Here is a 22,900-nt window from a genome sequence, read left to right on the forward strand (position 1 = left end):
CTCAGTCATTGTATAAATAATGAAAACTAGAAATGACCTAAATGAAATGGCTGTTAGCAATGGTGAATTGGAAACAGCGGCTCTCGTCTATGCGCGGAGCCTCGGGTTTCCCTCGGTTCCCTTCGGAATTAGCGAGGTAAGATTCGGGATCTTCCGGAATAGGACAGGCGCGAAGTACCGTGTTCGAGAGAAAAAAAGAATCCGTGTGATACACAATCTGTCACATAACTTCACTACATGGAAAGGATATTGGAAATATTATCTCCCCTCTTCATGATGTGACAGTTTGAAGTTACTGCGGCACTTTTTTTTTAACAAAGCATATATTTCAATTGCTGTAGGCTATTGTTTTTAATGTTGTTGCTTTCCCATCATGGTGGTAGGCCCTATAATAAAGTATTACTTGACCTGATCATGTGATAGCAAAGTATATTTATATGTAAATATAGATTGTTTATATAGTGAACTCCAAAAGTATTGGGACAGTGACAATTGGATTTGAAATGATATATGCTACCAGGATTACGGATAGTCCTGAATGAATCGTGAATAATGATGAGTGAGAAAGTAACAGACGCCCAAATATCATACCCCCAAGACACGCTAACCTCTCACCATTACAATAACAGGGGAGATTAGCATTTTTTGGTGGGTATGATATTTGTGCATCTGTTACTTTCTCACTCATCATTATTCACGATTCATTCAGGACTATCCGTAATCCTGGTAGCATCCACATTAATGTAGAAGTGTTTAGAAACATATTCTATTCTTATTTACATTAAAAGTGTCTCCAAAATAACACAAGACATTATTTACCATAGCCATTGTATCATTTCAAATCCAAAGTATTGGCGTACAGAGCCAAACCAACAAAAAATGTGTCACTGTCACAATACTTTTGGAGCTCACTATATATCAAGGGTCAGACTGAAGCAACAGCTGCCACTAGAGAGCTAAAGAAAAAGTCAGGTGCACTGCTATTTCTCATCTCACTGCTATTTCTCATTTTGGACTTGAATCATCCTCATCCTCATCATCATAATAATAATCATCATGGTAATTATAATCATAATAATAATCATCCTCAACCCCATCCTCATCCTCATCATCATAATAATCATCATCATGGTAATTATAATCATAATAATAATCATCATCATCCTCAACCCCATCCTTATCCTTATCATCATTATTATCACCATCATCACTATCATCATCTCTACAAATACTTCCATAGTATTAGTGAAGGTCAGACTGCATTGTGGATGCATCAGACCACATGGCTTCACCAGGTGATGTTGATATTGACATAAAAAGCGGTGCTGTAAGTCACTTCCCTTGTAAGGCTCTTGGTGCCCAACCATTTAATCCTGCTCTAAATCCCTGGTAAAAAGGTGTTTTGTCTCGGCATGACACAACACTGTGCCGAGTGCCGTCATGCCTGCCTCGACAGCTGTCTAAACCGCTGGAAGCTAGGGGACCAGATGGCATCGCCTGACAAAGGGAAATATTTAGGAAAGAGAACCGGACACAGAGTAACTCTCCCAAAAATCATAGCAACAATCCATTGGAGATTTTCTTCATTCTCTGGGGCCAGGGAAGAATGTAAAACTGTATCTTTTAAATTCAATTTGTGTCCTAGTATAAGCTTGTTCAGCCAAGGTCAATGTCAAAGTAAATGGGGAATATGACATAATAATGGACTTCTAGGAACTTCTTGCCATTGTGTGTATGGCAAACGAGGCATATAGTGTGCATCCACCAACCGGGAAGCCTGGTCCCAGGTAAGATCTTGGCTGGGAGGCAAAGTGAACTGTAGCCTGTCCCTACTGGTCATGATTCCTGGACAACAGTTCCTATCTTTGTCGACAGACCATAAAAAATAGCTGAATATCATATGGAGTAGTCTAGGAACCTGCAGTCTTTGATGTGTAGGCCAAGGATCTGGCGAGTCTATGATCCAATGCTATCTGGAAGATCTGGGCTTATTACCCCCCATTGTTTTATATTGTATGGTACTAATATTAAGATGAGAATATAGTATTAAGCTTCGCAAAACTATGGATTGCAGATTCTGTATGTCTTTATAATACTTTATTAATACAATTACTTAAATCTGTAATTTGGGTGAACTTTCCCTTTAACAGAGATGGTTCATCTCTCTCAATAGCCTTGTACTCACATGTTTATGGTTCATCTGTTGGTATGACAACAGTGTTATCTGAATGGTCTGTTAAACTGATGGGTATTTCCCTAGAAAGGAGGCCAGACTTAAGTGTATATTGAATGAGAATATAAAATACTGTTGTGTAATGTTTACCATTGGGTAGTTAGAATTAAATCAAATGACCTCAAGGTTGTTATACTGTATACATTGGTACTGGAACTAAGACATCTCAATTCCATCTGCATTAATCAACGTCAATGTTAGCTCTGTACAGGATGAACCACATATGAGTATTACCAAGTAAAGTCATTATCTAACTCTATATAACCCTGTACTAAATTACTAATATTGTATGTTGGCCATTGTCATAAAATAGTAATAGAAAAAGGCCACGTTGAAATTTGATGAGACTATTTTCAATGGCAAGCTATTAATACAGCAAGGCTAGTGAGTTCTGAAATATGTTTTAGGACAAAACATTTGGTCAATCTGTATTCAGTCAAAGTCATGTGATATCAATGGATATATTTCTGTAATTTTCAGTGTATTTTGTTGCTTCAGTTAGCAGATTAAACTCTTGGTTTAAAACAAAAAGATTTGTGATGATGAATGAAAATAGGGCTACTATCATACAGTAGCTGTTACAGAATTTCCAAATTATATCCTAACATTTTGAAAAACACACCATGGCATTAATTTTAAAAAACAGTTATGAAAAACAAACCCCACAAAGGTTTTTGTCAAGGCCTGTATTCAGTTGTTATCTAATAAGGGTAACGTTTGATAAGAATGTATTGAAAATGAAATTGAGATGCTCAAGTCGACAGCTTCCTTCCAACTTCCTGTGGTGTATTTTAGATAGATGACCTTTGAAAACTTGAAAAATAACTTTTCAGAACAAAGTGTTTACACCTGCTTAGAATGCCGTACTTTACCTCGCGTGGGCTTCCCCGTTGCGTAATGGACTATTTTTCGTTGGTTATGCTAATGTTTCCTCTGTAAAATGCCTTGCTAACAATTTTCGGTGGTGATGGTGGTATTAATGATAATGATGATCATCATCTTTATTACAGCATAAAAGATGAAGTAAAGTAGACACAACAACAGCAAGAAATTACATTTCTCATAAGAAATACACATTTTGATGTCATCAGTTGTAACATTGATATTTTCATAAACTGTTTAATTCTAAAATGATACTGATGGTAAACATTGCACAACTTCTTGCAATAGCTTATATTCTCATTCAATATAAACCTACCTCTGGCCTTCATTCTAGGGAACTTTTCATGCTATTACTGTTTTGAGCATATACTACTGTTTGTCACAATGAAAATGTAACCTTTCAGCAAGTCACGATTATGACACACTTGAGGTCAACAACTGCCTACTTTCACCACCACTCCTCTCACGCGAGGAAAGAGGAAAAGTTGAATCAGAGACATATTCATTTCATTATGAATCACTTTCAAATCAATATGTAGGAGGTAAGGATGCAAATTCACAAAAAAGTACTTTTCGAATGTCTTGTCAGCAAGTATCAATACACTATGTGTGGTCAGGAATGTCAGAATGTGTGGTAAAAAACAGAACAATCTGTGTCCTTTCTCTGTTCCACCGCAGAATGAGGTTAATTTCATTGTTTTCCCTCAGCTGTGTTTTACATTCACACGAGAATACAAGTTTCAGGCGAATGTGTCTTGGTACACATGATAAATCCTACTCCTCATAGCCAGTCCAAGAGTTAAATGGGTAAAAGGAGCTAGGAGAGTACTCTGGAAAGTTATTTAGGGATCTGGTTTAGAGACAGTGCTGGGTAATTGTAGGCTAGATGCAGGGTTTAGAGCCTGCAGAGGGCACTGCAGAGAGTGTAGGCCCCTCAGGGTCATTGTGTCCCGTAACGTGGTCTGATAGACTAGACATAACATAGTAAATGTAAATCCGGGACACTCAAATTTGTCAAATATGTTACATTTGGTATGGTTACATAAGACAGATGGTTACTTAAGACAAAAATGAAAGTGGTTGGTCAGCGTGGATGGGTGGGTGTATAACCCGAATGTCTAGCAAACCAAATGTTGCAAGTTCTCATCACGAGTAACTTTAGCATTTAAGCTAATTAGCACATTTTCAACTGCTTATTACTTTTTAGCTACTTTGCAACTTAGCATGTTAAGTAACACAAATGTCTAGCAATCCAAAGGTTGTGAGTTCGATTCTCATCACAGACAACTTTAGAATTTTAGCTAAGAAGCAACTTTCCCACTACTTTTTAGCTACTTTGCAACTACTTAGCATCATTTTAGCTAACCCTTCCCCTAACCCAAACCTTAACCCGTTTAGTTAACCCTTCCCCTAACCCCAACCCTTTAACCTAACTCCTAAACTAAACTAAACCCTAACCTTAACCCTAACCCCTAGCCTAGCTAACGTTAACCAGCTAGGTAACATTAGCCACCTAGCTAGAATTTGTAACATATCATAAGTTTTGCAAAATTTGTAACATATTGTACATTTAGCAAATTCGTAACATACACTGAGTATACCAAACATTAGGAACACCTTCCATGTCACATGCAGACAACCCAGGTTCATTTAACTTACTTATGCTAATTCAGTGCAATTCGGTGGATTACCCAGTTAATCAACAGTATCACAACACAAACTCTTTCTGTACACTGTCATTGTCACGCCCTGGTCTTTTCACCTGTCCTTGTGATTGTCTCCACCTCCTCCAGGTGTTGCTTATTTTCCCCAGTGTATTTATCCCTGTGTTTCCGGTCTCTCTGTGCCAGTTCGTCTTGTCTGTTTCATGTCAACCAACGTGTTTTTCCCGTGCTCCTGCTATTCTTTCTTTTACTAGTCCTCCCGGTTTTGACCCTTGCCTGTTTTCTGGACTGTACCCGCCTGCCTGCCCTGACCTCAAGCCTGCCTGCCACTCTGTACCTCCTGGACACTGAACTGGTTTTGACCTTTTGCCTGTCCACGACATTTCTCTTGCCTACTCCTTTTGGAACTAATAAATATCAAAGGCTCAAACCGTCTGCATCTGGGTCTGGCCCTGAGCCCTTATAGCCATTGTGGCTTGAATGATTTGTTTGGAATGAAATAAGTTGAGGGTAGGGTAAGTCACTTAAATCATGCAAGCCCTATTTGTGTCAAACCTGTCCCAGTTACAGTTACAGTCACCTCCCAAATTATTGGAACGCTTGATAAAGATGAGCATAAAAGACAGTATAATTTTTTTTTCCAAATACTGAGCTATATTGTATGATATATATATTTTTTATTATATTATTTTAAACGAATACAATTGATCAGAGAACTTGTCAAATGTATTCCCTCCTCAAAAAGATAGGGGTCGAAATTATTGGCACCCCAGTTTTCAGTACCTTTCTATACCTCACCTTGCGAGGATAAACGGCACTGAGCATTTTTCTAAAATGTTTTATGAGATTGTAGTACACATTGGGAGGGATTGTAGACCATTCCACCTAAAAAATGTTGATGTCAAAATATTGTGACCTTCCGTAGCTTCCTGTTTCACTGGGGTATAGTTCTTTGGCCACGCAGTGTTTGGCCTCAAATGAAGGATGCATATGCTGAAAAGAACCTCATACCTATTGTAAAATATGGTGGTGGATCTTTGATGTTATGGGGCCGTTTTGCTTCCACTGGTCTTGGGGCCCTTGTTACGGTTAATGGCATCATGAACTCTACCTAGTACCAGGATATTTTAGCCAACAACCTGGTTGCCTCTGCCAGGAGGCTGAAACTTGGCCGCACGTGAATCTTCCAACAAGACAATAACCCCGAGCACACATAAAAATCCTTAAAGAAATGCTTAATTGACCCACAAAATGAAATTGTTATTTTATTATATTGTTAAACAAAATATTATTTTCTGAGCATTGTACTAGTATGAAATAATATAATTTTAAAATGTTTTTGAGGATTCAATATAGCAAAGTATTTGTATTATTTATTTTATACAGTCTTCTTTGCTCATCTTTATCAAGGCCAATAATGTTGGATGTGAATGTTTGTAGTACATTTTTATTCTGTTGGCAGGCTCAAACTTTTTTGAGAAAGTTTTTCTTACCTTCAGTAACTTCCAGGTATAAATACAGACTGGATTCTGCAAACACACATTTCACACATCTGTTCCCTCTCACACATTGCGTGAGGCATCTTTAGGTGAGTGTTGAATGAAGGGGATCATGATTTTGCATTGTTCATGGTCTCTGTAATCTTAATTTGAGCATGTTATTGCTTTTATCCAACTTTATTTCAAGAATGCAACTCCTCATGGCTACCCACTGTGTTAACACACACTGAATTATACAAGGCCACATGGTTATGTTTAGTCAGTATCAATAACTTTCAAATATAGCTATTGTAAAAGTTACCTGAATGTGATGTATTGGAAATGTAACAATAAGATACTTTTGAAAGAGATTAGCATCAATGTTAAAATATACTTTAACAAAAGACAAAACATGCAGATAGGTTTTTGTTTACTTGCCTAAAATAGTAATAATTAATGATGAATTAAAATATGAAGTAATTGTAATATCATCTCATCGCAAAAATATACTATTGATAAACCTTACATTGTGTATATTTATTTAATAAACATTTCAATTTCAAAATGCCTTTGCTCTTACCATAACCTACTTCACCATTACTGTATATATTGCTGGTAGTATAAGTGTTCTTTTACGCATAATAGACGTCAAACATCATTAGTGGAATACTACCCCCCCCCCCTTCCTCTGACACATTTGTTACCTTGTTTCATTTTCTAGCATCTCTTCCTCCTGAGAACAGGAAGACAGAAAGTGAGCAGGAGATACAGAGTAAGGTGAGAAAACTGTCTGTTTTAGTGTGTGGCCTTTGCATTTTAGGAATGTACTTCTTTGCTTTCAGTTAGAGTATTTGTTGGCAAACCATTCTGAGCATCAGAAGGGAGATAATTCAGTAGGCAAGTGTCTATCAAATTGGGGTGCGTGTTCACCAGAGGTATGCTAGGTACGCAAAACTCCAGACCGTGGTGTAATCTGGAATGGTGGATTGTATGTAGCTATGGTGTATGAGCTATTTTATAGTGTAGTCTAATGATCATGGACCTTACTCCTTTAAAAATGTAAAAGTATCAATATTGTATACCAGTTGGGTAACATAGATGAGAGATATAGGCATGTAGCAAAAGAGTGAAAAATGCATGTTTTGTGAAAAGCGGCTGATAGATTTATTAAGTACACACGATTCAGAAAAGTTTGCAATGGCTGATGTAGTGATGAACCTGTTAAAAGGTGTTAACAGGTGTAAAAGTAAGCATTTAAAGCATCACTAATCATTTAGGCTAAAACAATCCAATCATTCCTCTACACATTGAGACATTATGTTCAATATCTTTTTTTTAACTTCTCAGTGAATGGATTATTCAATGACACCCCAGTCGACACAGTTCTGACACAATCATTCACAAATTTGAAACGACTCTGGAATGATATCTATTACATTTTGGGTATATTATTTGAATTCAGTATGTTCAAGAGAAGAATAAATAAAAAATGATTGACAATCTCATCCAATATAATTCTTAAATTGATTTGGGTTAAGACCCAAGACCTGATATTCATAACACAATGAACTGTTGATGGATTGAACTCTTCACTTGCATGGTAGTCATGATGCGAAAAGTCCTTTGTGACTAACATGGGGTCTTGTCCTGGATGTGTCTTTTATTATTAACCCATTAATGTCCATAATGGACATTTCTAATTGAATTTGGTTAACTTGTTCTCTGAGCTTACTGATGGACAAATCTGAAGATTTTTTTTAAATCGACCAAAGCGTTCGTCTACTATGTACTTTTTTGATATTGTACAATATTTAGTCCTTGGATACATGAGGTTACAGTTTTTACACATTTCGTGAATCAAGTCATGTGAATGAATACATGTTCAAATCATCAGAGCTTAAACATGTTTGGTATATATATTGCCTGGACCAATATACAGTGCCTTCACTAAGTATTCATAACCCTTGACTTATTCCACGTTTTGTTGTGTTACAGCTTAAATTCAAAATGGATTTTTTTTTTCTCTCATCCATCTACACACAATACTCCATAATGACAAAGTGAAAACAGGTTTTTAGAAATCATTTATATAAGTATTCACAACCCTACACCCCTACTTTGTAGAAGCACCTTTGGGAGTGATTACAGCTGTACGTCTTTCTGGGTAAGTCTCTAAGAGCTTTCCACACCAAATTCTGCAAATTTGGCCATTACTATGAAAAAAATAGTTTGTTTATCATTGCTAGACAACCATTTTCCCAGCCCGTAACAATTACAAGCATACCCTTAACATGATGCAGCCACCACTATGCTTGAAAATATGGAGAGTGGTACTCAGTAATGTGTTGTATTGGATTTGCCCCGAACATAACACTTTCTATTAAGGACAAAAGTGAATTGCTTTGCCACATTTTTTGCAGTATTACTTTAGTGCCTTGTTGCAAACAGGATGCATGTTTTGGAATATATTTATTCTGTACAAGCTTCCTTCTTTTCACTGTGTCATTAGGTTAGTATTGTGGAGTAACTACAAATGCTGTTGATCCATCCTCAGTTTTCTCCGACCACAGCCATTAAACTCTGTAACTGTTTTAAGGTCACTTTTGGCCTCATGGTGAAATCCCTGATCGGTTTCCTTCCTCTCCGGCAACTGAGTTAGCAACGACACCTGTATATTGTAGTGACTCTGTGTATTGATACACCATCCAAAGTGTAATTATTATTCTCGCCCTGCTCAAAGGGATATTCAATGTTTACCAATAGGTGCCCTTGTTTGCGAGGCATTGGAAAACCTTCCTGGTCTTTGTGGTTGAATCTTTGTTTCAAATTCACTGCTCGAATGAGAGAATATATAGATCATTGCATGTTTGGGGTACAGAGATGAGGTAGTCATAAAAAAATAATGAAACAAAAACTATTATTGCACACAGAGTGAAACCATTCAACTCATCATGTCCCTTGTTAAGCACAATTTTACTCCTGAAGTTATTTAGGCTTTCCATAACAAAGGGGTTGAATACTTATTGACGCAAGACATTTACGCTTTTCATTTCTCATTAATTTGTAAAAATATTTGAAAAACATTATTCCACTGATATTATAGGGTATCTTGTATAACCCCATGCCCCAAAATAATCAATATTGAATCAATTCTAAGTTCAGGCTGTAACACAACAACATGTGGAAAAAGTCAAGGGGTGTGAATACTTTCTGGAGACACTGTAAACATATCTAAAGAAATCCACAAACACTCTTTCTCACGCACGCACGCACGCACGCACGCACGCACGCACGCACGCACGCACGCACGCACGCACGCACGCACGCACACACACACACACACACACACACACACACACACACACACACACACACACACACCTGTAGCGTATATTAAGCAATATAAGCAAATCCATCGTTTTTACAACGTTTCCTCTCCTTCTCAGATCTTAAACATGTTCAGATCTTAATACATTTTGGTGTATATATTGCCTGAACCAATATATATATATAAAAACAATATCTAAAGAAATACACACACACTCACACTAACACACACTCCTAGAGTATATTGTACAGTATAAGAAAATCCAATGCACATCAATAGAGAATGAGGCATGCTAAATAATTCTCCCTATTTATCTCCCTCTCTCACAAGCACGTGTACACACACATACCACAGACTTGATCCATGAAATGTGTAAAAAAACAGTAACCATATGCCCATAGACTAAATATAGTATGATACAGAAACGGCTGTATTTCACAATCAACAATAAGTTGAATCCTTCATTGAGTGTACAAAACATTAGGAACACCTTCCTAAAATTGAGTTGCATCCCTTTTGCCTTCAGAATAGCCTCAATTCACCCGCCAGTGTTGACTCCAAGACTTCCCACAGTTGCGTGAAGTTGGCTGGATGTCCTTTGGGTTGTAAAACCATTCTTGATACACACAGGAAACTGTTGAGCGTTAAAGAAAAACAGCAGTTGCAGTTCTTGACACCCTTAAACCGATGCGCCTGGCACCTACCTTGTTCAAAGGCACTTCAATCTTTTGTCTTGCCCATTCATCCTCGGAATGGCACATTTATACAATCCTTTTTTAAAATCCTTTATTTAACTCAAGTCAGTTAAAAACACATTTTTATTTTCAATGACAGGTTAACTGCCTTGTTCAAGGGCAGAACAGCAGATTTTTACCTTGTCAGCTCAGGGAATTGATCTCACAACCTTCCGGTTATTAGTCCAACACTCTAACCACTAAGCTACCTGCCGCCCCAATATGCAGTCCATGTTTCAATTGCCCCAAGGCTTAAAAATACTTATTTAATTAACCTGCCTTCCCTTTTATCTACACTGATTGAAGTAGATTTAATAAGTGACATCAATCAGGGATCATAGCTTTCACCTGGATTCACCTGGTTAGTCTGTCATGGACTTAGCAGTTGTTCCTAATGTTTTGTACACTCAGTTTATATTTGGCATATTTGGGCTTAGAACAGGTCAAATAACAATAGTATTTGTTTCTTTTGTATTTAAAAAAAATAAATGCTTTAGTATTTTAGATTTTTTCATATTTTCTCTAAATCCCAACTTTGATTGACACTGGAAGTGTGATCGATAATGATCATCTTAAAATCCAATGTGGCCTGTCTAGACACTTTTACTGTTGATGCCAAATTTCATGTATTTACACCAAACAGAATTTGTTCTGTGGCACATTTGGATATTATACCTAATTATAAACTGGGTGGTTCGAGCCCTGAATGCTGATTGGTTGACAGCCGTGGTATATTAGACCGTATAGGTATGACAAAACATGTATTTTACTGCTGTAATTACATTGGTAACCTGTTTATAATAGCAATAAGCACTACTGGGGTTTCTGATATATGGCCTATATACCACGGCTAATGGCTATATCCAGGCACTCCGTTTTGCGTCGTGCGTAAGAATAGCCCTTAGCCGTGGTATATTGACCATATACCACAACCCCTCATGCATTATTGCTTAAATATAGTACAAGAATGTCATTTTTTCAAGAATGTGTACCGTTATCATCACATGTTGCAGTGTAATCAAAATTACCCTACATTCTGGTTTATCTGACTCTGTCAATAACTGTACTTTTTTTACCACAAAAAAACAAATGATGGAATATGGTAATGTTTTCGGTACATCAATGTCAAAAACTATGAATCACCTTGCAGAATTTGTACTGTTATACTTTGGTCTTCAATTGTATTACTTTTGATCTGTGAGATATACATTTTTAGGTTAGAAACCAAGAAAGCATTTAGTCTCTATGATTTATTTGCAGTGAGTCTAAAAATAAAGTATTGAGGCTTCACAACATGCATTTAATCAGAAACTCATCAAAACATTTCAGGACGATTAGGTTGTGTTTCTAATGGACATATTGATGCTTAACCTAATTTAAAGATCAGATTAGGATGAACAGATTAATACATGAGGGAATGAGCACAATTCTTTGTATTGTAGTTTATATAATAATACATGTAGGTTAAATTCTGGTGAAAGCCAATAACGATGTACTAGCCATAGTTATAAATGGAAGCTCTGAGTCAGTGTGACATGATTGTAGAGTGTGGGTTCGTAGAATGTGAGAACTGCTCATTCCAGCATTTACACCCATCACTTGTTGTGGCTGGATTCACGCTGCATGCTAATGCCACATGAGTAATCGTGAGTAGTCGTTCATGTTCTATCTCTATTGCTTTTTAAACGTTCCTTTACAGCCCAACATCTGGAAATATAGAAGCTGGACATAAATGTTCAAGAAATATCCTGACTTTGTCATTTAATCTGCAAAAATGTTAGCAAATTGCTAATTTGCTCAGTATGATTTTAAAAAAAAGCTGTAGAACTGGTATTACATGAAGATCAAATTCATAGTTTGGTTTCATACTGATTTTTCTATTTAGATTCATTCAGTAAATTTTGGACATGAAAATGTCATCACTCCAGTATACTCAAATCTATTTTTATATATATTTTGTTCTCATTCAAATAGAACATTTTAATTAGAAGAAAACATATTATGAGTTAAACGTAAAATAATTTAGAAAAATATACATTTCAATCATGTCTTTGTGGATCAAAGATTAACAATAACATTTCCTCTGCTTATAATTTCTCCCTCCCCCAGTGTAGTGTTATAGGCCAAAAAAAGCTCCTCTTCAAATCAATGTCACCCACAGGTTCATACCAAAGCGCCAACAACAGACAGATATCCTAGATATGGGAGCATAGTGAGTAGTAAGAAAACTCGAAGAGAAATACTTTAGATATGACACACGATGAATAGCTTTACATACAGTACGTAACTGATTGCAAATATGGTATTTTGATCATCAAACCCACTCCTAGACTACAGTAAAAGCTGAATGTCATTGCCCTCAGTTGAGAGAAGTGTTGAAAGAAATGTTAATATCTTCTACTTGTAATGATATTGTAGCACATCCATTCATCAAATCACACTAGGAATCTGTGTGATATCAACATGTAGCTCTCAATTCCAAATAAAAAAAGATTTGCTTATTCATTTAATGCCTGTTATGTGACTTGTTGATTCAGTCTTCTCTTTACTTTGATCTGAGCTCTCTCTACAGGAGATATGTTTGGTTTTGCTTGTGAAGTGGAGATAAAAGCGAGAAACCACAAAGAGCTTCAGTACTTTCTATTTCTACTGAATTCCTGTTTCCTCTTCCTGGGTTGCTGGGTGAGAGCGTGCATTTGCAATTGTATACGGTGGTCTGGTCTTTTTCCACATCTTGTTATGTTACAGGCTTATTCTAAAATTGCCTAAATAGTTTATTTTCCTCGTCAATCTACACACAATACGCATAATGACAAAACAAAAACAGCTTTTAGAATTTTTGCAAATGTACAAAAAAACAACTGAAATATCACATTTACATAATTTTCAGACCCTTTACTCAGTACTTTGTTGAAACACCTTTGGCAGTGATTACAGCCTTGAGTCAAATTAAATCAAATCAAACTTTCTTTGCCACATGCGCCGAATACAACAAGTGTAGACCTTACCGTGAAATGCTTTCTTACAAGCCCTTAACCAACAGTGCAGTTCAAGAAGAGTTAAGAAAAATATTTTCCAAATAAACTAAAGTAAATCATTATAAAAAGTAACACAATAACATGGCTATATACAGGGGGTACCGGTACCGAGTCAGTGCACAGGGGTACAGGTTAGAGGTAATTTGTACATGTAGGTAGGGGTGAAGTGACTATGCATAGATAATAAACAGCGAGTAGCAGCAGGGTACAAAACAAATGGAGGGGGGGGGGGTCAATGTAATAGTCTGGTGGTCATTTGATTAATTGTTCAGCAGTCTTATGGCTTGGGGTTAGAAGCTGTTAAGGAGCCTTTTGGTCCTAGACTTGGCGCTCCGGTACCGCTTGCCGTGCAGTAGCAGAGAAAACAATCTTTGACTTGGGTGACTGGAGTCTCTGAGTATTTTATGTGCTTTCCTTTAACACCACCTATTATATAGGTCCTGGATTGCAGGAAGCTTGGTGCCAGTGATGTACTGGCCCATACGCACTACCCTCTGTAGCGCCTTACGGTCAGATGCCGAGCAGTTGCCATACCAGGCGGTGACGCAACCGGTCAGTATGCTCTCGATGGTGCAGCTGTATAACTTTTTGAGGATCTGAGGACCCATGCCAAATTTTTTCAGTCTCCTGAGCGGAAAAGATTTTTGTCGTGCCCTCTTAACGACTGTCTTGTTGTGTTTGGACAATGATAGAGCGTTGGTGATTGTGGTCCTCAAGGTACTTGAAACTCTCCACTACAGCCCTGCTGATTTTACTGGGGGCCTGTTCGGCCCGCCTTTTCCTGTAGTCAACGATCAGCTCCTTTGTCTTGCTCACATTGAGGGAGAGGTTGTTATCCTGGCATCACACTGCCAGGTCTCTGACCTCCTCCCTATAGGCTGTCTCATCGTTGTCGGTGATCAGGCACACCACTGTTGCGTCATCAGCAATCGTAATGATGGTGTTGGAGTCATCATTGGCCACGCAGGCGTGGGTGAACAGGGAGTACAGGAGGGGTCTAAATACACACCCCTGAGGGGCCCCAGTGTTGAGGATCAGCGTGACAGACGTGTTGTTGTCCACCCTTACCACCTGGGGGCAGCCCATCAGGCAGCCCAACTATGTACAAAAAGGGATGTAATTTCTAAACGGTTCACTCTATATGGATGAAAATACCCTCAAAATAAAACTGACAGTCTGCACTTTAACCGCAAAGTCATTGTATCATTTCAAATCCAAAGTGCTGGAGTACAGAGCCAAAACAACAACTAATTATGTCACTGTTCGAATCACTGTATGTTTTTGAGATACCTGCTGCTATCAGTTCCGTCTCTGTACGCTTCAATGTCTGTGTAGTTGCACCTGTGCACAACCACAACATCTCTCAGCCCAGACTGTGTTTGAACTCCTTTACCTTTCATTATGTCTGATAAGGGAACAAAAGACACCATGCCTCCAAACCTGCTGCTGTCTAACATTTATCAAAGAGCACATTTGTATGCCCCACCCCCCTTTCTCGCTCGCTCTCTCTCGCTCTCTCTCGCTCTCTCTCTCTCTCTCTCTCTCTCTCTCTCTCTCTCTCTCATTGTAGCTATGTGTTGTTTAATGTCATATGTTGAAATATATGCAAGACCGAATACAACATATACTTACAAATATGAACATCTCTACATAATTGGTGCCCTGTGTGGGGACGATCTACTGTGACTTGTGATTATTTGCAATTGTTTATGTTGTCTACACATTCACAACTTTTATCCACCACCACCCATGCATTCCTGGCGGTAGCATGCACTTAGCACTAACCATCCATTTCCTCTCTTCTGCACCAAGCCCAGGGATGCCACAGACTGAGAGTGAGAGGTTGAAGAGTGGGCGGCTGAACAGTGGTAGACAGCAGCAGCAGCGAGATCGGCGGGGTGAACACGGAGAAGAGCCAGACACACGTACCAAGCCAAATGATTCTGTCTCACCTCGGCTCTATGCTCGTCCCTCTGTTACTCAGGTATTGGTTGAACTGCTGCTGTGGTTTCAATCAACATGTAACACATAATTGGAAGAAGACTAAAATAAATATCAATGGAAAGTATAGAGCTAAAGTGTCAATCAAGTCAGTTCCATACAGTGGGCTTTTTCATGTTTTTTTTGTCTCTTATATTTTGTATAATAATGCTAATTTAAAGACAAGTTCCCAGGAGGCAATATCTATATTTTCATTACATGGAGTTTTTCCTAACAGTGAGATAGATGAATGATATAAATAAATGTCCATTATTTATAGATGGGTTTCCCATTGATGATTGGACCTGGAGGTCCACTTATGGCCTCATCTCAGCTCCAGAACATACTGTTACAGCAGGTAGGATATTATCCTATTCTTATACCTCCTATTATAACATGTTTCAAGGCCCTATTCTGACCAGAGATTCATGTAATGCATACACTGATATTAGCAAAAAAGCTGCTTGTGTTTGCTCAGAGCACTCCCTGCTGGTAAAAGGGGGGTACTGCAAGTGTGAGCATGTTGTTATGCGTCCTTCCTAGTGTTCCAGTGAGGATGAGGGGAGACCTTTCCTGCAGCGGGTGTCTCGGTGCCCCCAGTTGAGCCAGCACAGACCCTCTGTCCTACGCCAGGCTGTCCTGGCTGCCCACGTACGACCACAGGGTAAGCTCTGCTCTGACTGACCCTCTGCAGCAGCACCCTTACAGTACATATACAACTGAACTATCACGTCGTATGAGAAGATAGAATAAAACAGCTCTTGATGGAGAAACAATGTCCTTGACACTGCTGTGTAATAATGTAGAATGGATGTAGAATGTATGTATAGAATTCAAAACCAACTCCATAGTTCACTTCTCTCCGCTCTTCTCTCCTACTGCAGCATCCTTACAACCAAACCATTATAGCTTTTCATTGTCAAAACATTTTTTTAAATTCCCCCTTCCCAAAATAGGTCATTTTTATTTAACTAGGCAAGTCAGGTAAGAACAAATTCTTATTTACAATGACGGCCTGGGAACAGTGGGTTAACTGTCTTGTTTAGGGGAAGAACGACAGATCTGTACCTTTTCAGCTCAGTGATTTATTCTAGCAACCTTGCAGTTACTAGCCCAACACTCTAACCACTAGGCTACCTGCTGCCCCAGGTAATGTGGGTGTAGGGTCGCACTTTTGAATGGAAACACTGGTGGCTTAAAAAAATAGTGTCATTACATATGTTGTACACAATTCTATACAGTCATTATGCATAATTCATATAGGAGGTTCATGGAAAGTGTTTCTACAGTGGCAAGAAAAAGTAGGGGAACCCTTTGGAATTACCTGGATTTCTGCATAAATTTGACAAAAAAATTGATCTGATCTTCATCTAAGTCACAACAATAGACATACACAGTGTGCTTAAACAAATAGCACACACATGATTGTAGTTTTCTTGTCTATATTGAATACATAATTGAAACATTCACAGTGTAGGATGAAAAAAGTATGTGAACCCCGAGGCTAATGACTTCTCCAAAAGCTAATTGGAGTCAGGAGTCAACTAACCTGGAGTCCAATCAATCAGACGAGATTGGAGATTGGATATTGGTTAGAGCTGCCCTGCTCTATAAAAAACCCTCACAAAATTTGAGTTTGCTATTCACATGAAGCATTGCCTGATGTGAACCATGCCTCGAACAAAATAGAGCTCAGAAGACCTACGATTAAGAATTGTTGCCTTGCATAAAGCTGGAAATGGTTTCAAAAGTACATTCAAAAGTCAGTCCACGGTAAGACAATTTCTCTATAAATGGAGAAATTTCAGCACTGTTGCTACTCTCCCTAGGAGTGGCCGTGCTGCAAATATGACTGCAAGAGCACAGCGCAGAATGCTCAATGAGGTTAAGAAGAATCTTAGAGTGTCAGCTAAAGACTTACAGAAACCTCTGTAAGATGCTAACATCTCTGTTGACAAGTCTACAATACGTAAAACACTAAACAAGAATGGTGTTCATGGTTGGTCATCATGGAAGAAGCCACTGCTGTCCCGAAAAAACATTGCTGCACATCTGAAGATTGCAAAAGAGCACCTGGATGTTCCACAGCGATACTGGCATAATATTCTGTGGACAGATGAAACTAAAGTTGTGTTGTTTGGAAAGAACACACAACACTATGTGTGGAGAAAAAAAGGTACAGCACACCAGCATCATGGTTTGGGGCTGCTTTGCTACCTCAGGGCCTGGACAGCTTGCTATCATCAACGGAAAAATGAATTCCCAAGTTTATCAAGACATTTTACAGGAGAATGTAAGGCTGTCTGTCCGCCAATTGAAGCTCAACAGAAGTCAGGACAACATCCCAAAAGACAGAAGTAAATCAACAACATAATGGTTTGAACAGAAGAAAATACACCTTCTGGAGTGGCCCAGTCAGTCCTGACCTCAATCTGATTGAGATGCTGTGGAATGACCTTTCAAGAGAGTGCTTCACACCAGACATTCCAAGAATATTGTGAAACTGAAAACATTTGGAAAGAGGAATGGTCCCAAATTCTGTTGTGCAGGTCTGATCCGCAACTACAGAAAATGTTTGGTTGAGGTTATTGCTGCCAAAGGAGGGTCAACCTGTTATTAAATCCAAGGGTTCACATACTTTTTCCAACCTGCACTGGGAATGTTTACACAGTGTGTTCAATAAAGACAAGAAAAAGTATAATTGTTTGTGTGTTATTAGTTTAAGCTGTGGTTTGTCTATTGTTGTGATTTAGATGAAGATCAGATACAATTTTATGACCAATTTATGTAGAAATCCAGGTCATTCCAGGTCATTCTAAATGGCTCACAAACTTTTTCTTCCCACTGTAGGTCTTTTTCAATAATATAAATATTTTTCTACCTTTCTTTTCCAACACCGTGCACTATAACAGCGGCCGGTTCAGCTCAACCCATATCACCGTGCAAGGTGGAGGTGGACACAGGGAGCCGTGGACAGTCCTCACCCCCACACCCTGAGCACTCTCCTGGGCCCACTCGTCACCCCTCTCCCCGGAGGAGAGCCAATCCTAAGCAGAGCTCCATCATCACCAGGCATCATGAGTGAGTTATGTGTTTGTGTCACAGGAGGTTGGTGGCACTATAATTGGGGAGGATGGGCTTGTGGTAATGGCTGCAGAGGAATGAGTGGATCGCATAAACTGCATCAAACACATGGGTTCCATGTGTTTGATGCCATTCCATTCGCTCCTTTCCAGCCATTATTAGGAGCCGTCCTCTGTGTGTGTGCATGTGTGAACAGACACGGCATAAACAATGCAAGGCTGGTTTGATTGCGTTCAGTCCTGAGTTGATAATATTCCTCCCTTCCTTCTGCAGGCCAGGTCACCCAACCCTACGGAGCTCCAGTTCTCTGTTTCTCAACGGACTCTGCTGCTGGCCAGGCTGCGATGCGGTATTTGAAGAATTTCCACGTTTTTTGAAGTGAGTCATGAGTACCAGTATATTTCATTGGTCATTGTCATGCAGTTGGGGTGCTGTTCTTTATAGTCATTACTTTGATTACATCTCCAGACACCTCCACTCTGACCATGGCCATGGAGACAGAAGCATTGCACAGTGGAGGGTACAACAAGACATGGTGCAATACATGGAGACCCAGGTTTGTTCCTGTAGTTCTACATACAGTATAATAGACAGTTTAACAGAAAAGTCCCAAATAGTGAACACTGACAACAGAGAAAGGTTGTAAAGCTCCAAGTCCAACTAAGTGGAAATGTGGCCCCTAATGAACCTTGATTCATCTTCTCTCTTTCTTTAGCTGACTGTGGAAAAACAGAAACTCTTTGCAATGCAACTCCATCTGCACCTGTCTGAACACAAATCAACTGACATGGTAACTCCTCAAGGCTTCCCTATTTTGGCTAATGCCTTCAAATGCCTATAGTAACCTCCCACGCCATTGCCCATTATCCTTCCCTTTTTAAGAAATGTACCCCAACCCCTAACCATATTGAATGTCTGTGTTGTTGGTTGTCTCTCTCTGTCGGAAGGCAGGTTCAGATTGGCCCTACAGCCACAGCCTGGCACTAGTCCTGCCCCAGAACCCATCCCCGGCCCTGGCAGCAGATGGAGTGCCACGCTGCTCCGCTAAAGAGCCAGAGGAGCTGGCACAGCATGAGCATTGGCCCGCTGCCGCTCCCCACCATCTACTCCCAGGTAACACCATTTCACGCTCATCTTCAACACGGAGTAACATTCACATTACATTCACATAGCATGACTGCTGATTCACTTTTCTTAAGCTAGAGAAAGTTCCACTCCATTTTGCATTCCTCCAAGTGTTTTGCTTGTTTGTTTTGGTGATGATGCCTTTCGCGTTGCCACGAAATCTGATCCAAACTCAAGACCCAGCATGTTTGCTTTCGTTGGGCACCCCACAGATCTTGTCCCGAGTGTTGAGTGTTACAAATACAACAACATCCGGCCTCCGTACACCTACGCCTGCCTGATAAGATGGGTGAGTTGTCTGAATCAGACAGTAGAGTCCCTCTGAACACTCAGGTAAAGGCACACTTGAGTAAAGGAAAAGGTAGACTGTCGAGAGTCTGGCTGAGCAACTAATACAGTTTGATCTGTAGTTCATGCATCTTTGTTGAACTGAAAGACAGCAACATTCTACCTTTTCGTCTACACAAGTGGGACATTAATATCGAGTCCATTGTATTGGACTACATGAGTAGCAAGACTTCTATTTATGTCTAGACTTCATGTGAGCTGTTTCAATTGCACAAGTCTACTGTGAATGTCCACTATGTCTGTCTGCAGTCTATCCTGGAGTCTCCAGACAAGCAGCGCTCTCTGAATGACATCTACAACTGGTTCACCACAATGTTCTTCTACTTCCGACACAACACGGCCACATGGAAGGTTTGGCTTCTCCTTGGATCATTATGTTAACTTGGAGTCTTCCATTTGAGTTCTGAGGAATATTGACTCCTGAGATCCTAACACAAGCTGTATTCCTTTGCCACCACAGAACGCTGTCCGTCATAATCTTAGCCTCCACAAGTGTTTTGTTCGAGTGGAGGGAGGCAAGGGAGCTGTCTGGACAGTGGATGAAATGGAATATCAAAGGAGAAAGGGACAAAAATATCACAGGTAGGCCTCTGCTCTGGATGTGCTTTCTTGATTCATTCTTAGTGTTGCAACTTCATTCCAACTCAACAAGTGAGTGTGATATTGTTAACCCCACCCATTAACAAAGGCATGTTTTTTATTATATTGTAAAAATATGGAAAACTATTTCAGGGATCATCATGTGAAATGGTTGGCACCCTTCTCCTTATTCCGTCCAGAGGAACCTTGAACATAGCCATCCCTTCAGTGAATGAAAAACTACAGGAAAAGGAGGTCACCAGGACCTATAACTGAATCAGGTATATTATAACAGGGCTGGACCAAAAGCCTCCATATTAGTTCTCCAGGCGGAGGGTTGACCAGTCCTGGTCTACAGTATCTACAGCACCCAGCACCACCTTCTTTGTTCAGCAGCAGATGGTGCTATAATACATAGCATAGCCCCGGACTCTTTTGCCTCTTTAGACTGATTATGAAGAAGTGTGCATGGCTGGAATGGCAATGTATTCTGCAGCCTTTGAAATAAAAATATACACTTAAAAATTATTTGTCAATAAAACCACAGTGAAAAGGTGAACAATCATTTTGTTTTGTAGTGTTGGCTACATATGTGTTACAGCAAGCAAGTACAAATTGGACATTCTGTCAAAAATTCATAAAATAATGAATAAAATGAATATTTGAATGTATCTCTGATTTTGGATCACCTGTTGCAGTCATTACTTTATTATTTTTTGTAAGAAAACAAAATCAGTTTACCCACAATCCCTTTTACATCATTCTCCATAAATCCAGATTAACTCTGTGAAAGACAAAGGGAGAATGTATCTTCCTGCAATGTGAAAGCCCTGTTTAATAATGTTTTCACCTGTGAGTAGCAGCCTGCTGCAGTTCTCTCAGCTCCCTGGTGAGTCTCAGTCAGAAGGTGAAGTATAAATAAAACCCATTCTCCTCGCTCCCACATGCAAGATTCCTACAGTACATGTACTCCTCAATGCTCTCACAACCTTTGAGAGCCTCCGCCTTGCTTCAGTACCTTCAGCCTCTTTTGTTGCTCCTGACACTCCTTCATTGCCATTGACCTTTAGCCACTTAATCTTTACCACAAACTGAATAATATCTCATGTACACAATGGGTCTAACATTCCACAGTGTCACTGATATCAAGCAAAAATATTGCCTATACATTAGCCCTACGGTTTCTAAACGTCTCCATTGTGTTTTTCATATTTCACAGCTATTAGTCAGTTTTTCCACAGACCCAGCAGTAGTCCCTCTGTATGAATCAGTCTTTCCACTAGAAAGGGATATCCAGTTATTTATATCCAGAGCTTTTTTTCTAAAGGACAAAAGTTATTTATTTGGTGTGCATGGGTAAACATGAGACTGTGCGATATGAGGCTAAAACATAACTCCTTACTCTAGGCACACCTCAGGCTGGACCAGATCCATTTCCCAGGCCTGTCATTTAAAGCATTTCCTTTAGGAGAATCCTGTACAGTGTTACATCCTCTAAAACCTCTACTCTTATGGTTCATCCTGGCAGGTGCTTATTATTACCCATTCAACTTCCTCTGTAAACGCTAGCCATCAAAACCCTTGGCAGCATTTACAATGACACAAACAGACTGCCAATACAAGATACAATCGAAAGCTATTTCCTTTTGGGGAAAACACACCATCTCAAAGTATAAGGTGTAGTCTTGAAAGTGAGGACAGTTTGAGCTAATCACAGTATTTTCCTCATCTGCTTAAATAAGCACTTGGACCAGTGTTTTGTTTCTGTGGAGATGTGAAGTATGGAAAGTCCAATATATCCAGATGTTCAGTATGAAGTCCAATATATCCAGATGTGCAGTATGCTCATTCATGAGTAGACCTATAGTAGTTGTCACATTGACCTGATCGAATAAGATCACCTTGGAAGTGTTTTCATATGAGATTACTTTCATAGGAGATTACATTGCACATCTTGTCGATGTCTGTTTTATGTGCAATCCCAAAATGTAATTAAATTAAATTCAAGACTACAGTATCAAGCGTTTTTACAATGTACTTCTTAATATAAACATGCATGACAAAAAATATGCTCAATCATTGGGTAATGCAAATAATTATATATGGTGTAGATCTATTTTTCTTTTGACTTGGATAATGCATGCTAATAATGCTTTCTGAACGCAAAAGTATACTACAATGTAAAAATCATTTGTGTGTAATTCCATATGAGGTGGGTCATTTTGCACATTCCTTTTCGCTCTCTCTTTCCAGAGATATATGCATATTTCCCCCCATATTTTGTTTCAAGTCTAAAGTGTCTGCCTCTTATCTCTCACTGACAGTCTCACATCCACAAATCTGCTAGCTCTCAGAAAAGTGCCTCAGGCAAGGTATTTTTGACAGGACAAAACAGATATGGAGTTCTGTGGAGATGACACTTTTCCA

The 22,900-nt window shown here is 39.2% G+C and overlaps 1 protein-coding gene across 3 annotated transcripts; it reads left to right on the forward strand.

Annotated features, from left to right (window-relative positions):
* Window positions 1-6,348: 6,348 nt before the first annotated feature.
* On the forward strand, window positions 6,349-21,144 carry LOC115102225 (forkhead box protein P3-like). 3 transcript variants are annotated; one of them, XM_029621920.2, is made up of 14 exons: window positions 6,349-6,367; window positions 6,979-7,034; window positions 15,170-15,341; window positions 15,618-15,695; window positions 15,881-16,001; window positions 18,250-18,418; window positions 18,695-18,799; window positions 18,890-18,977; window positions 19,137-19,211; window positions 19,369-19,534; window positions 19,759-19,835; window positions 20,144-20,245; window positions 20,355-20,476; window positions 20,627-21,144. In XM_029621920.2, exons 3-14 carry the CDS (start codon window positions 15,177-15,179, stop codon window positions 20,682-20,684), a joined length of 1,326 nt encoding a protein of 441 aa, XP_029477780.1. In that variant the 5' UTR covers window positions 6,349-6,367; window positions 6,979-7,034; window positions 15,170-15,176; the 3' UTR covers window positions 20,685-21,144. The 3 variants fall into 3 exon arrangements, with proteins under 3 accessions (XP_029477780.1, XP_029477782.1, XP_029477781.1); XM_029621922.2 differs by lacking the exon at window positions 6,349-6,367 and having other exon boundaries at window positions 6,996-7,029; XM_029621921.2 differs by lacking the exons at window positions 6,349-6,367; window positions 6,979-7,034 and adding an exon at window positions 11,892-11,965.
* The last annotated feature ends 1,756 nt before the right edge of the window (window positions 21,145-22,900 follow it).

This window comes from Oncorhynchus nerka, linkage group LG20 (assembly GCF_034236695.1).
Source record: "Oncorhynchus nerka isolate Pitt River linkage group LG20, Oner_Uvic_2.0, whole genome shotgun sequence".
Classification (NCBI taxonomy): domain Eukaryota; kingdom Metazoa; phylum Chordata; class Actinopteri; order Salmoniformes; family Salmonidae; genus Oncorhynchus; species Oncorhynchus nerka.

What these genes read in the sequence shown, in the direction of transcription:
- LOC115102225 (XM_029621920.2), top strand. Translation starts at nt 15,177, where the DNA reads ATGCCACAGACTGAGAGTGAGAGGTTGAAGAGTGGGCGGCTGAACAGT. An exon ending in GAATTTCCACGTTTTTTGAA is followed by an intron (nt 18,800 to 18,889) that starts GTGAGTCATGAG and finishes TTACATCTCCAG; the next exon opens with ACACCTCCACTCTGACCATG. An exon ending in AAGGGACAAAAATATCACAG is followed by an intron (nt 20,477 to 20,626) that starts GTAGGCCTCTGC and finishes AAACTATTTCAG; the next exon opens with GGATCATCATGTGAAATGGT.